The 14,056-nt window shown below is 32.2% G+C and overlaps 1 protein-coding gene across 1 annotated transcript; it reads left to right on the forward strand.

Annotated features, from left to right (window-relative positions):
- The first annotated feature begins 10,485 nt into the window (after nucleotides 1–10,485).
- On the forward strand, nucleotides 10,486–12,947 carry LOC108378244 (uncharacterized). The gene is made up of 2 exons (XM_017634535.1): nucleotides 10,486–12,777; nucleotides 12,872–12,947. Exons 1-2 carry the CDS (start codon nucleotides 11,145–11,147, stop codon nucleotides 12,901–12,903), a joined length of 1,665 nt encoding a protein of 554 aa, XP_017490024.1. The 5' UTR covers nucleotides 10,486–11,144; the 3' UTR covers nucleotides 12,904–12,947.
- The last annotated feature ends 1,109 nt before the right edge of the window (nucleotides 12,948–14,056 follow it).

The raw sequence follows: 14,056 nt of genomic DNA on the forward strand, positions 1-14,056 counted from the left end.
TNGTTAACGAAACAAAAGAAAAAAAGAATAGTTGAATTAATTGGCTTGTTATGCAACTTTACATACACATGTATGTGTATTAGGGTGGGTAAAAAAAAATCAAGTATTTTTATTTTTTGGATCCGACACATGAAAACTAGTTCCTGGGTACCTCTAGAAAGTACTTACCAAATCTGAGCTCTTAATATTAACGGGAAGATTATGCTCATCATAGTTTTCCATTTTCAATTTAGTCTCATATAAAAATGGTAATATCTTATCACCAATAGATCGTTAAACCGGTTGCATTGTCAATATTTATAGGAAATTGAACGCTCTATATAAATGGTCTCATATACTCTTTTCAGTAATCTAACCATTCAAAAGATATTCAAGGTCAAAGATTTAAGTATTTTAAGGAAAATCATTTTTTGTTTTGAATTTTGTAACTTACTAAAAAATAATTATGTATTGTCAAATGAGTTTCAATTATTTCTATAGGAAATTGAACGCTCTACAAAAAAAGGGCTCTTATGGTTAATCGATAACTCTAACCATTTAGAAGATATTCGCAGTAGAATCCCAATGCCTACTGATTTTAATAGTTTTTTAATAAATATTTTCAATTTATCCATTCAATTTATGCATTTTGAGAATATTTCAGAATATTACGTTGAATATTTTAGAATATTACGTTGATGAAAATAATTGTCAATAATTATTTTTGAGTAAGTTACAAAATTCCAAACAAAAAGTTATTTTCCTCAAAATACTTCAATCTTTGACCTTGAATGAAATAGGATCCTGGTATACACACCAACACCATATAAATTCAGATTTCAAACTTTGTGCAAAAACTACAAAAATTCCGCTTATTTTCTCCAAAATTTCAGACTTTTTAATCAGAATTTTAGTATGCAGTTTTGTAGTCCATTTAATTCTAGAATGTATAATGAAGTGCAACTTTCAAGCTGCTATAAAATCCCCTTAATTTTTGTAAATTTTTTTGCTGGCAGTGTCCTCCATATAAAAGAAAATTGTCGAACATACATTTGTATGGAAAAAACGTGAAACACCTTCAACCAAAAAAACTTAATTTTTGTGATTTGTCTGCAAATGTTTTTTAAGTTAGCTATTGTCTGTCGCTTCATTTGAACATACGAAAAGAAATTCCAAAGAATCGGCAAAGAATTGGCGAAAAAAGGCCGACGCCGATGCTCAATTTTGTGCCGATTCTAGCTGATGCCGATGCCGATTAATCGGTCGGACTCTAGTAATTACTATTCGTACCTCGTCATATTAAGGCGTAGAACATCCACTCCGTCATCATCGACTGGGGGATTGGGTTCGTCTTTTCCACAACTTTCAGTGATGCTACCATTCAGTGAAGTGGAAAAGTGTTCCCTCCAATTTATTTATTAATTTTATTTATTTATTTATGTACGTTCCTGATATCGGTCACTAGGTCCCCATGATTGTTCTTACAGCAGTTCGCCCTGGTTTTGAAAATTTTCCTAAATCGCCTAACTGTCTGGTAAAAATTTTCCTGTCGGCCAGCATACCTGTCATTACCTTATTGTAAAACAAAAAACTCTGCGTCAGATGAAAGATGCAATCTTGCATTCCATGCCAAATGGTTTGATGATTACACCGTGCGACAAAAACCAAAAATTTTTAAAACACACGAAAAAATCAATATATTCACAAACCTAGGAGCCAAAGTACAACTGCGGTTTTAATTTTCCTCTCTAACGTCAGGATTTTTTTAAAGGACTTTGAAATTTCCAGGATGTGATTGAATAAAAAAATTATTTAAAAGATTTGGTGCATTGTAGAATAACAATATGGGTATCAGTTAAAAGGAAAAATTTTGTAGAATTAAAATAAATNGAATAACAATATGGGTATCAGTTAAAAGGAAAAATTTTGTAGAATTAAAAAAAAAATTTTTGTTGCACCAGGACGAATAAATGTTGAAAATGTCCTTTTAAAACTTTATCCTTGAATATCCTTGGAAATTTCCAATATTTATTTTTGAAAAATATATGTATATGTCAAGGATTAATATATAAACTACTTCTTCTCCTTCTTCTTTTTTGGCGCTGTAACCGCCTAAGCGATTTTGGCCGAGTTCAGCAAAGCACGCCAGTCGTTTCTCCTCTGTGCCAACTGACGCCAATTGGAAACGCCAAGTGAAGCCAAGTCCTTCTCCACCTGATCTTTCCATCGCAGTGGGGGCCTCCCTCTTCCTCTGCTACCACCAGCGGGTTCCGAGTTGAATACTTTCACACTACTTTCAATACTACTACATCCTCAAATTTCGTCATTCTAAATTTATTAGTTTTAGATAAAAAAATGTTACACTTCTCTTTATAAGATATTGATAGTTACAATCAGGGAGCTTCCGCATTAATTTTAACATTCGCTTTCGCATTCGCAATAATTAATGCGGAGCTTTTGCGAATGCAAATATTGTGCAAGAGCACCGATAAAACGTATATTTGGCAAACAGAATGACAAATTGTAGCCAATATTTAATATACATGTCTTTAAACACATTATGGGTATTCATGGAAACGCGTAAATCCCTCGTAACCACGTAAACCTCGCTAATAATTAGATTTTTCATACAAAGGTAAGTAAGTTTACGAGGTTTACATGGTTACGAGGCATTTGCGCGTTTTGATGAATCGCCCTATAATTTCGTAAGCTATATAACCGAGCTATCAAAGGGCTGTCATAAAAGTTTCNATGGGTATTCATGGAAACGCGTAAATCCCTCGTAACCACGTAAACCTCGCTAATAATTAGATTTTTCATACAAAGGNTTGCGCCGGGTATTTAATGTTCGGCTCCGCCCGAACTTAGACTTTCTTACTTGTTAATAATACTTTTTTTTCTGTGCTTTAAATACCTGCATCGGTTTCTTTCTTATTATGATTTTTTTTGGACCAATCTTAAAAAGAAACTACTATNCTATCAAAGGGCTGTCATAAAAGTTTCCACTTCAACTGGACCTTTGACGTACGTCAAAGAGAACATAGTATTTTTAATAATATTTTTTTTTCTGTGCTTTAAATACCTGCATCGGTTTCTTTCTTATTATGATTTTTTTTGGACCAATCTTAAAAAGAAACTACTAGACACAAAAGAGGAAAGTGTGCACTGTAATTCTTAACCAAATTTTCGTGATTTGCTTTTGATGTTACATATATTCGTTTCAATCATTTCAAATGGGGCGGGCCCTTTGGAAAATTTATTTCTAGCAAAAATTTGAAAAACAGCAATTTTTTTACTTGTCGGGCAATAATTTCTTATACGGCTATACGCTGGATCCTTGGCTAAAAACTTCTGTGGTAAAACTGTCCCCCTACCTCTCCCTTCTTGGCTATTTGAAGTCAAAGAGTAAGCTCCTTTAGTAGAGATTTCCAGCAGAAATGATCAATGTCTGGCTATAAAGAGAATCGATGCTCAAATAATTAAAAAGCTATAGGTCTGACCTTTAATTAGATAAGAATTACGTAACTATCTCACCCTCATCATCCGTAATTCAAATAATGCAAATACTTATAAAAAACGAGGTGTATTTTTTAAATAACAATATCCTGATCCGATTCGGCTGACAGATACGACTTTGAAAACATATTTTTGTTAAAAATGTTAATTCCTGGAAAATAGTAACTTAGTTTGCATATCCACCTATCTAGCTCGCTATAAGCACAAATTTTTCAAACCAGTCGCAGAAGAAAGTATTAAAAATTAATTACAAAAACTAAAATCGAAAATAGCTGATGATGATGATCGCAGCCAAGGGAATGATAATGAAGAATTCTTTTTAAAAAGCTTTAGAAAACCCTGACACATCTGGTTTTGGGGTGTAAGAGCTGTTTAAACAACGATCTCGGCATTATACTAGATTCTAATTGTTTCTTGTAAATACTTGACATCCGCATTCGCATCCGCATCCGTGGATGTTAGCTGTTGGACATCCGCATCCGCATTCGCATCCGCGTATGTCTAAAATTCCACATTCGCAACATCCCTAGTTACAATATACATAATTGAAGATACTAGAATCATTACACCGTATAGCACTCCGCTGGGTATTGGATCAATCCAATTTTTTAAGAGATTGAGTCATAGTTAAAAAAGTAATTTCTCCGTTTTTCGAAGTTAGCCTCCGAAATCGAGATATGGGCCTTCGAAGTTCGAAATAGGATCTTTTGTAAAAAATTATTTTTTGTTATTATATGTAAATAACTAAAAAACTAAAAATACAGTCGTAGACCGCCTTTTGCTCTTATTTAAATGGTTTATAACTTTTTTTGCAAATTTATATTACAGGTGCTATGAGGGGCAAAGGTCGGGTCTTCGAAAAATTAAAAATCTTACATTTCAAACAAATTTGAACTGATTTTTAAACAGTTGGTATCGTTGTAAACGTGACTAGACCCCCTTCTTCTCTTCTGATATGCATATTTGTATACTTTGTATGAAAAAATTTAAGTAAAAACATTTAAAAGGAAAGAATACCTTTTTTATAAGAAAAAAAAAACAATATTTAAAACAAAAAAATTACCAATCGATTTTTAAAAAGTTGATATCGTTTTAAACGCAATCAAACCTTTCTTCTGATATGCGTATTTGTAGACTTCGTAAATAAAAATTTGAGAAAAACCACTTAAAATGAAAAGAATAAATTTTTTTATAAAAAAAAANTCTTCTGATATGCGTATTTGTAGACTTCGTAAATAAAAATTTGAGAAAAAACACTTAAAATGAAAAGAATACATTTTTTTATAAAAAAAAATTAACAGAAAAATTACTAACCGATTTTTAAAAATTTGGTATCGTTGTAAAGGCGATTAAATACCCTTCTGGTATGCATGTTTGAATAGTTCGTATATAAAAATTTGAGAAAGAACACTTAAAAGCAAAAAACACCTTTGTTTTATAAAAAAAAATATTTTAAACAAAAAAATACAAACCGATTTTTAAAAAATTGGTATCGTTGTAAAGGATACCAGAAAACTTATACTTTCTTGATCACAAGAAGTTCTATTTATATACACAAAGAAAAAAATTGTATTAAAAACATTTTTTCCATCTATGTAAACTCCTGCCCTCCTAGGTGAAAGTGCATATAAAAATAACGATTCCAGTATCTTCATTTATGTATATTGTAACTAGGGATGTTGCGAATGTGGAATTTTAGACATCCGCGGATGCGAGTGCGGATGTTTAAAAGGTAACATCCGCGGATGCGGATGCGAATGCGGATGTCTTGTATTTTTAAGAAATAATTTTGGTGGTTAAATTAGGTGACTTAGGTAAATAAAAAATGGAAAGGTTAGTAATTTTTAATAATCGGCCTTATCTTGAGTTTCGCCCGAAAATTTGTATTCCGCCCATAGTAAATACATGAAAACCAAAAGTGAAAAGTGAACCGGTTCGGGAAAAATGAAACTCATGATAAGACTGAATGGTTTTTTTTGTACTTGAATTTAAAAATCAGAACATTTTACTTAATAAAAACTTTTCGAAGGGTCGTAAATTAAAGATGCGCCACTATATAACTACTCGTTCTAGGCGACAAACTAGAAAAACTTGAAACTTGACAAAATTGTAAATTCATTTCGATTGACACTGCACCAGTTGAGAGGACTTTCAGTTATATTTATTTATTTTTATTGCGGTGCAATAATTACTTTTTGAGAATTTCATCGGGGCCGCAATTGTCGGATGTATCCTCCTGACTTTCATCTTCACAATCTAGAATCATGGCACGATCGTTGTTTAAACACCGTTGTTTTCCAAAGAATTCGTCGTTCTCATTCTTTTGGTTGTTTCGGAATTTGGGAACCTGTCACGTCATCAGCGTTTTTCGATTTTAGTTTTTGTAATTCATTTTTAATGCTTTCTTCTGTGACAGGTCAGATATACGTGTTATCAGTGCACTTGCATAATATTCTAGGGACCGAAAATAACAGTTATTTTTTTACGAGTTAAATTTGGCCTAATATTTTTTATTCCGATATAAACGTCCTTTCCGGATAATATACAAACCGCTTATCCAAATTAAACAAATTTGGTATCATATAAAAGAGGACTAAAATAGATTTTAAACAGAAAAAACGAACGGAGATTACCACCCGGATTTATAATATTTTTTTTATAATCTAATACTAAAGAAATTCATATAAATACATACGTGACCCAAGGTTTGTTCTATGGTTATTAATTAAAATTTTTTATTGAAATATTTTTCAATATGTGGCTTTCCTCGTTTAGATATTTCAGTTGTAAAGCTATTTAAGTCCTCTTTCATTTGACACCAAACTTGTTGGTTAATTTGGTTAAGCGATTTGTTTATTATCCAGAAAGAACTTTTATTTCGGAATAAAAATATTTGGCCAAGTTTAACTCGTAAAAAAAATGTAATTTTCGGTGCCTTCAATATTCGCATTCGCAAAAGATCCGCATTGATTTTTGCGAATGCGAAAGCGAATGCGAATGTTAGAATTAATGCGGAAGCTCCGCGGTTGCGAATGCGAATGCGAATATTCGCAACAACCCTGATTGTAACTATCAATATCTTATAAAGAGAAGTGTAAAATTTCTTTTATCTTAAACTAATAAAGTTAGAAGGACGAAATTCGAGGAAGTGGTAGTTAACATATTAGTCCTTGACATATATTTTTTTCAAAAATCAACATTGGAAATTTCTTAGGATATTCAAGGATAAAAGTTTTAAAAGGACATTTTCAATACTTATTCGTCCTGGTGCACCCAACCAATTTTTTTTCTATTCTACACAATTTTTCCTTATAATTGATACCCATATTGTTATTCTACAATGCATCGAACCTTTTGAATAATTTTTTTTTCAATCATATTCTATAAACTTCAAAGTCCTTCAAATNTCAAGGATAAAAGTTTTAAAAGGACATTTTCAATACTTATTCGTCCTGGTGCACCCAACCAATTTTTTTTCTATTCTACACAATTTTTCCTTATAATTGATACCCATATTGTTATTCTACAATGCATCGAACCTTTTGAATAATTTTTTTTTCAATCATATTCTATAAATTTCAAAGTCCTTCAAATAAACCTGACGTCAGAGAGAAAAACTAAAAACGCAGTTTTACTATATTTGGCCCCCAGTTTTGTGAATATAATGATTTTTTCGTATGTAAAATTGACTGTCGCAAGGTGTTATCACAAAACAACATAACAATTTATTTTTTATTTCATATTTAATAAATTGATTTACTCATTTAACACAAACTAAATTTCATATTTTTTGTAAATAAAAATATAGTTTAGGTTTGAATTGCCTAAACAGAGTGTTTTTCAAACTTTTTTAGTACATTGTCTCGCCCAAGGTAGTAGTGGATTCTCCCAACGTTGAGTTTTTGCAACGGCCCACTGGGCCCTAGTAAGCCCAATGCGACCAAAATTTTTTGCCTCTGGGATGAACTGGGTTAAAAAATATATTTAAGTTGAAAAGTTGTCAGCGTTCAAAGAAATGTTCATTGGATGTCCTACACGTCACAATAAAATTTGTTACGAATACGTAAGTTTCCCATTGTTTAAATAAGGCCTTTTTATGTATACATATAATAAAATTGTAACAGGCCGATATCTGTACATAAAAGATGTCAAAGAAAAATTAATTTGGGGGTTTTTATTAGAGCAACAAAAGCCAAATCAACAATTTTTAGAATTTTTGTCTGTTTGTCTGTATGTATGTTTGTATGCGCATCACTCGCAAACTAATGCATATAATTGAATGCAGTTACCACCAGTGTATTGCTAGAGGTCTAACTTAAAATATACATAGATAGAAAAACATTTGGAGAGCTGCCACCTGTTTGGAAATTGCAGTTTAAGTGAATTGATAAGATAAAGTAAATATTGCAATATGGCTGCCAAAAGAAAGAGGTTTAAGAAGGCTTACAACCGCAAACATTTTTGTTGAAGGTTGCCACCTGTTTGAAAATTTGAATTTAGTTTAATTGATAAGATAAATTGAATATTTTAATATGGTTATTAGAGTGGTCGCAATATGTGGGTAAATTTTTAGCGATAGTAGTATTGATGAGCGCCGCACAGTGCTTCCCTTCCATATAAAATGAGGGCAAAAATTTAAGTGTGGACGGATTTAAATGAAAATTAGCTTCTTAGTAAAATTGAGGACATTCAAAAAAGCAATTTGTTTTTGGATAAATTTCATACTTTCACTATAAATGCCTTTTGAAGTGGACAATTTGGGTTCTTGTGGCATTTACATAGGTATGTACATATAGTTCGTTCTATTTTCAAAAGTGAGTTGTGAAATGACAGGGCTTGGCCTGTAGATGTGAAACAAAATTGTATATTTTGGAAAGGATTGCCTCCTATTACAAATTTTATTAAAATTATTTAATAAGTTAAATGAATTATATTACAATATGGGTATCACTTAAAATGGTTTTGCAAATGCTTCACTTCTAACCGACACGTTAAAGGGTTGCCACATGTTTGAAAAATCAAATTCACTTTAATTAAGGGAATAAGGTAACGGAAATATGTATATATCATATATATGTATATATGACATATTTATGTATGTATGTATATTTATGTATGTATATATCATATATATGTATATATGACATATTTAGCAAGAAATAAGTGAATAGTAAAAACTTTCCTGAGTTAATTTAGGAGTCCAGTAATTTAAAAGGAATGCAATCAGAACAAATCACTGATTGACAATGTATGTATTTGTAATAAAATAATAAATACGATGTCGTAAACCTTTGGTTTGACACCATTATCATTTTAGTTTAACTAGATTTGACTTTACAAACAGGTAGCAACCCGCTTCATAATATTTGAAAGCTAAAACCTTCTTAAACCTCTTTCGTCTGACTCCCATATGGTGATACCTATCCATTTCATTTACCTTATTCCTTTAATTCAAATGGAATTTGATTTTTTAAACAGGTGGCAACCCTCTTCAAGTAGTTAATAAATAAACCATTTTCATACACATTTCGATTGATACCCATCTCTTAAAAATTCATTTAACTTATTAAAAAATTTGAATTTAATATTTTAACTGGTGGCAACTCTTAAAAAAAAATAAAACTCTATTGTCTACAGGTCAAGCTTTTTAATCTGACACTCCATTTTTGGAAATAGAACGAATCGTGCAGATCTGATGGCACTGACAAAAATGAAAAAATGGCTTTATGCATTAGCAAAAAACGCATTACTTCAAAAATTCATTTAACTTATTAAACAATTTGAATTTAATTTTGTAACAGGTGGCAACTCTTTAAAAAAATACCTCTATTGTCTACAGGTCAAGCTTTTTAATCTGACACTCCATTTTTGGAAATAGAACGAATCGTGCAGATCTGATGGCACTGACAAAAATGAAAAAATGGATTTATGCATTAGCAAAAAACGCATTACTTCAAAAAGTCATTTAACTTATTAAACAATTTGAATTTAATTTTGTAACAGGTGGCAACTCTTTCAAAAAATACCTCTATTGTCTACAGGTCAAGCTTTTTAATCTGACACTCCATTTTTGAAAATAGAACGAATCGTGCAGATCTGATGGCACTGACAAAAAATGGAAAAAATGGCTTTATGCATTAGCAAAAAACGCTTTTCTTCAAAAAGTGCAAAAAATTAGCAGGCTTTTATTTCTTCTTTCGAAAGCTAAAAACCCGTATTATTTAATAAAATAATAAAAAATAACATATTTTTACATATAATTTGTATTCATTCCATTAAAGTTTTATGAAATACCGCAGGGACATCATATGTTTAGTTTTATTCCAAAATATGTATTCCTGTAGTTCTATACTATCTATTACTACGTTTAGACGCACGCATAAGTCGCTTTAATTCATTTCGCCACGATTCAAAACATATGTATAAACTGAATTTCAATTCGCTTTGAAAGAGCGAGGTGTTTTGGCTCACACTCAGGGTTGCCACTTTGGTAAATTGTTACCAAAATTGGTAGAAAAAATTTGGGTTGGTAAAAAGGTATATTTTTTCTCATTTTGGTAGATTTTTGATGAACTTTCCGTTCCCGATTTATTTTTCGTAGTTATCTTTAAATATATGGGGCATTTCACCTCAAGTGACCCAACTTTTGAAATCTATGTCTTCCGATCGGGATGAAATTTGCACCAAGGTTAGTCCTAAAAAATAGTAGTTATGACACAAAATTTCAATGGGATCGGTCAAACACACTCCGAGTTGGAGGGTCTAGAATTTTGACATTTTGGTCAAACGGCCATTTTTTCGGATCCATATAACTAATTACCTATTGTATTTAGAAAATTTTTTCAGGAATGTTTTCGATAGATTTCTCTTCAGTCTTTACAAATTTTATTTTTTTTTAATTAAAATGAATTTTTTTTAATTTTTTTTTTTAAATAAAAAATAATTTTTATGTTTTTTTTCAAAAAGGGGTATTTTTTTTTTTTTTTTTTTTTGCTCAAAAGAAAGCTTAGGTATTTTTCTTTAAGAGCTTTGTGGTCGCTTAGTGGGATGCAACTTGTGTATCAATCAAAATTAGCGTTTAGTAACTCGAAACAGCGGTTTTTTTAATTTTTAATATATGACCTATTGTCTTCTTTTTTTCGTATTATTGTGTAAGTGTCTCGGAAACCTGAAAATAAAACTTATATGAGAAGGTATATACAATTACCTTTCCAACGGTATATAACACGCCTAACCAAAGTTTCATACCCTCGATACTGCCATTCCCGTAGTTAAGAATGATTAAGATTTTTCGTAGTCTAACACAGCAGGTACTCGATTTTGTGCATCCAAACTCTTTATTAATAGCTTTGCAGAATTTTGAGTATTAGATTTGCATACCTACTAGCACAATATTTAAAAGGTATGAAGAATATGGGATTTTCCGGTAGTTAAGGATGATTAAGATTTTTCTTTGTACCTAACCACAGCAGATTCGTCCAAACCTTTTCTCAATAGATATTCATACCTACTCGCGCAACCTATAAGTAGCTATAATAAATCAGCTATAGTTTATGAAGGCAGTGTATGGTCATTTTGAAGACCACTTTTTTAGAAACAGCGTTAAAATAAAGACTGTGTTATTTACATAATTAATATTTTCAGTAGCTATGGCTCATAAAAAGGCTAAGCTTGATAAAGAAATTTTTGCTTCTTTTTGCTTTAATCCCTTCAACAAAAAAAACCACGTTTCTTCAGATACACGACGGCTTTCTGACGGCTTAATATCAAAATTCCCTACGCTATCAAAACGGATGCGAATTTGTGGATCGTGCAGGAAAGAGCTCAGCAAATTGAAGGAATTACCGACTTCGAAAAGTAATGAGCCTTGTGAAGACGTTATTCCAGATAGAGACCATATTGAATCTGAGAAGGATGACCGAATTTCCGATGACGATGGCTCCAACTTTACTGAAGAAAATATGACTTCAAGGGATGAGTGCCAAAACCAATACCACAAGGATGCAGTAAAAGTACTTGAGCAAATAAAAGAAAAGTACAAAACTTCAACTAGTAGAGCAGAAAAAATTCAACTTCTCACGCTTGCTCCACCGACATGGAGTCGCGCAAAAACAATGGCTGAGTTTGGAACATCAGAAAGAAAAGCCAGGATTGCTAAAAAATTAGTTGCAGAGCATGGCATACTCACACTCCCAAACACAAAGAAAGGAAAACCTTTAGAGTGCAAAACTGAAGCTCTAGTGACTCAGTTTTATCAGCGCGATGATATGAGTCGCCTGATGCCAGGGATGAAAGACTGGGTGTCTGTACGAATTGACGGTAAGAAAGTTCAAATGCAGAAGAGGATAATTCTCTGCAACCTGAATGAGCTGTTCGCGAGCTTTCAATCTGAACACGAGGATATTAAAATTGGATTCACAAAATTTACCCAGCTCAGGCCAAAACATTGCGTCTTGGCAGGAAGCAGCGGAACTCATACAGTATGCGTTTGCATTTATCATGAAAATGTGAAGCTGATGTTGAAGGAAATCAACTTGAATTATTTAACAAATGATTCGCCGGAAGATTTGAACAGTTACCGTGATTGCCTTAAATTGACAATGTGTCCTAATGTATCAACTTCTTGCCACTTGGGTGAATGCTCAAATTGCCCGGGAACTACGTTCATCAAAGAGAATTTGGTCAAGTCTTTTGACCGAGAATTTGTGGAGGAGGTCAAATTTGAATCTTGGCTGCAGTCTGAAAGGTGCACATTGAAAACAGTTATCTTAAGTGTGGACGATTTTGTGGAAGAAATTTGTACCGGATTGGTAAACTTGAGAACCCATGACTTTCTAGTCAAGGAGCAGCGGTCATTCTTCGAAAATTTGAAGATACATTTGCAGGCAGGTGAATTCGTTATTTCATACGATTTCGCAGAAAACTATAAATATGTTATCCAGGATGCCATACAAGCATTCCATTTCAATAACGACCAAGCAACTATATTTACAATAGTTATTTACTACATGAAAGATGGAAAACTGGAACATAAAAGTATGGCAATCATATCCGACGATTTGAAGCATGACGCCGTTGCTGTTTATGAGTACCAGAAGATAATACTAAATTATCTAAAATCCGAATTCACAGTAGCGAAGGTATACTACGTTTCGGATGGAGCTCGTCAGCATTTTAAAAACAAAAGTAGCTTCGCAAATCTTATGGCTCATGAAACAGATTTCGATACACCAGCTGAGTGGCATTTTCATCCTACTGCTCATGGTAAAGGAGCATGTGATGGTATAGGAGCAAATATTAAAAGAAATGCAGCGAAGTATAGCCTCCAATGCTCTCATCAAGCCCGTATCTTAGATGCGAAAGCTTTATTCCGGTGGGCAAAGAAGTACTGTAAAGAAACTGAAATAATTTTTAGTAGCAAAGATGATCATGCGGAAACTGCGAAATCACTGAAGAGCAGATTCGATGCTGCAGTAACAATCGATGGTACCGCTCAATATCATGCTTTCATACCGATTGGCGATGGAAGGCTCAAGTTAAAGAAGTTTTCTTCCTCTACCCAATGTGATTTCTTTCCAAAAGCGAAACCCGAAGTGAAATCAACAGCAGAACCCAGTAACCCTAAGAAAGGATTGACGAAAAAAGCCACAAAGAAAGGTGGAAAATAAGGTGGATGGAAGGCTGGCTATTATAAAATTAACTATCTTGTATACTTTTTATGTATCTATTTATTAAATTATATATTAAAAACTATTCTAAATAAATAAAAAAATTCATAATTTTGACCAATTCTATAGAAAAACAGTTATTTTATTCCAAAGGTGTACATATTGTGGGTATTGTTATATAGCGTTGGAAAGGTAATTGTATCTAATTTTTTATATGTCTTATTTTCAGGTTTCAGAAAAACTTAGGTCATATATTAAAAATTAAAAAAAACGCTGTTTCGAGTTACTAAATGCTCATTTTAATAGATAAACAAGTCGCATCCCACTAAGCGACCTCAAAACTCTTAAAGAAAAATACCTAAGCTTTCTTTTGAGCAAAAAATAAACAATCTTAATCATCCTTAACTACCGGAAAATCCCATATTCTTCATACCTTTTAAATATTGTGCTAGTAGGTATGCAAATCTAATACTCAAAATTCTGCAAAGCTATTAATAAAGAGTTTGGATGCACAAAATCGAGTACCTGCTGTGTTAGACTACGAAAAATCTTAATCATCCTTAACTACGGGAATGGCAGTATCGAGGGTATGAAACTTTGGTTAGGCGTGTTATATACCGTTGGAAAGGTAATTGTATATACCTTCTCATATAAGTTTTATTTTCAGGTTTCCGAGACACTTACACAATAATACGAAAAAAAGAAGACAATAGGTCATATATTAAAAATTAAAAAAACCGCTGTTTCGAGTTACTAAACGCTAATTTTGATTGATACACAAGTTGCATCCCACTAAGCGACCACAAAGCTCTTAAAGAAAAATACCTAAGCTTTCTTTTGAGCAAAAAAAATTAAAAAAAATACCCCTTTTTGAAAAAAAAACATAAAAATTA

The sequence above is a fragment of the Rhagoletis zephyria genome, unplaced genomic scaffold (assembly GCF_001687245.7).
Source record: "Rhagoletis zephyria isolate East Lansing unplaced genomic scaffold, Rhagoletis_zephyria_1.1 Rzeph_scaffold_00114, whole genome shotgun sequence".
In the NCBI taxonomy this organism is placed as follows: domain Eukaryota; kingdom Metazoa; phylum Arthropoda; class Insecta; order Diptera; family Tephritidae; genus Rhagoletis; species Rhagoletis zephyria.

Bases quoted from the DNA above. Each gene is read 5' to 3' on its own strand.
- LOC108378244 (XM_017634535.1), top strand. From the start codon at position 11,145: ATGGCTCATAAAAAGGCTAAGCTTGATAAAGAAATTTTTGCTTCTTTT. The intron at 12,778-12,871 runs GTATAGGAGCAA...TTTATTCCGGTG, and splicing joins TGGTAAAGGAGCATGTGATG to GGCAAAGAAGTACTGTAAAG.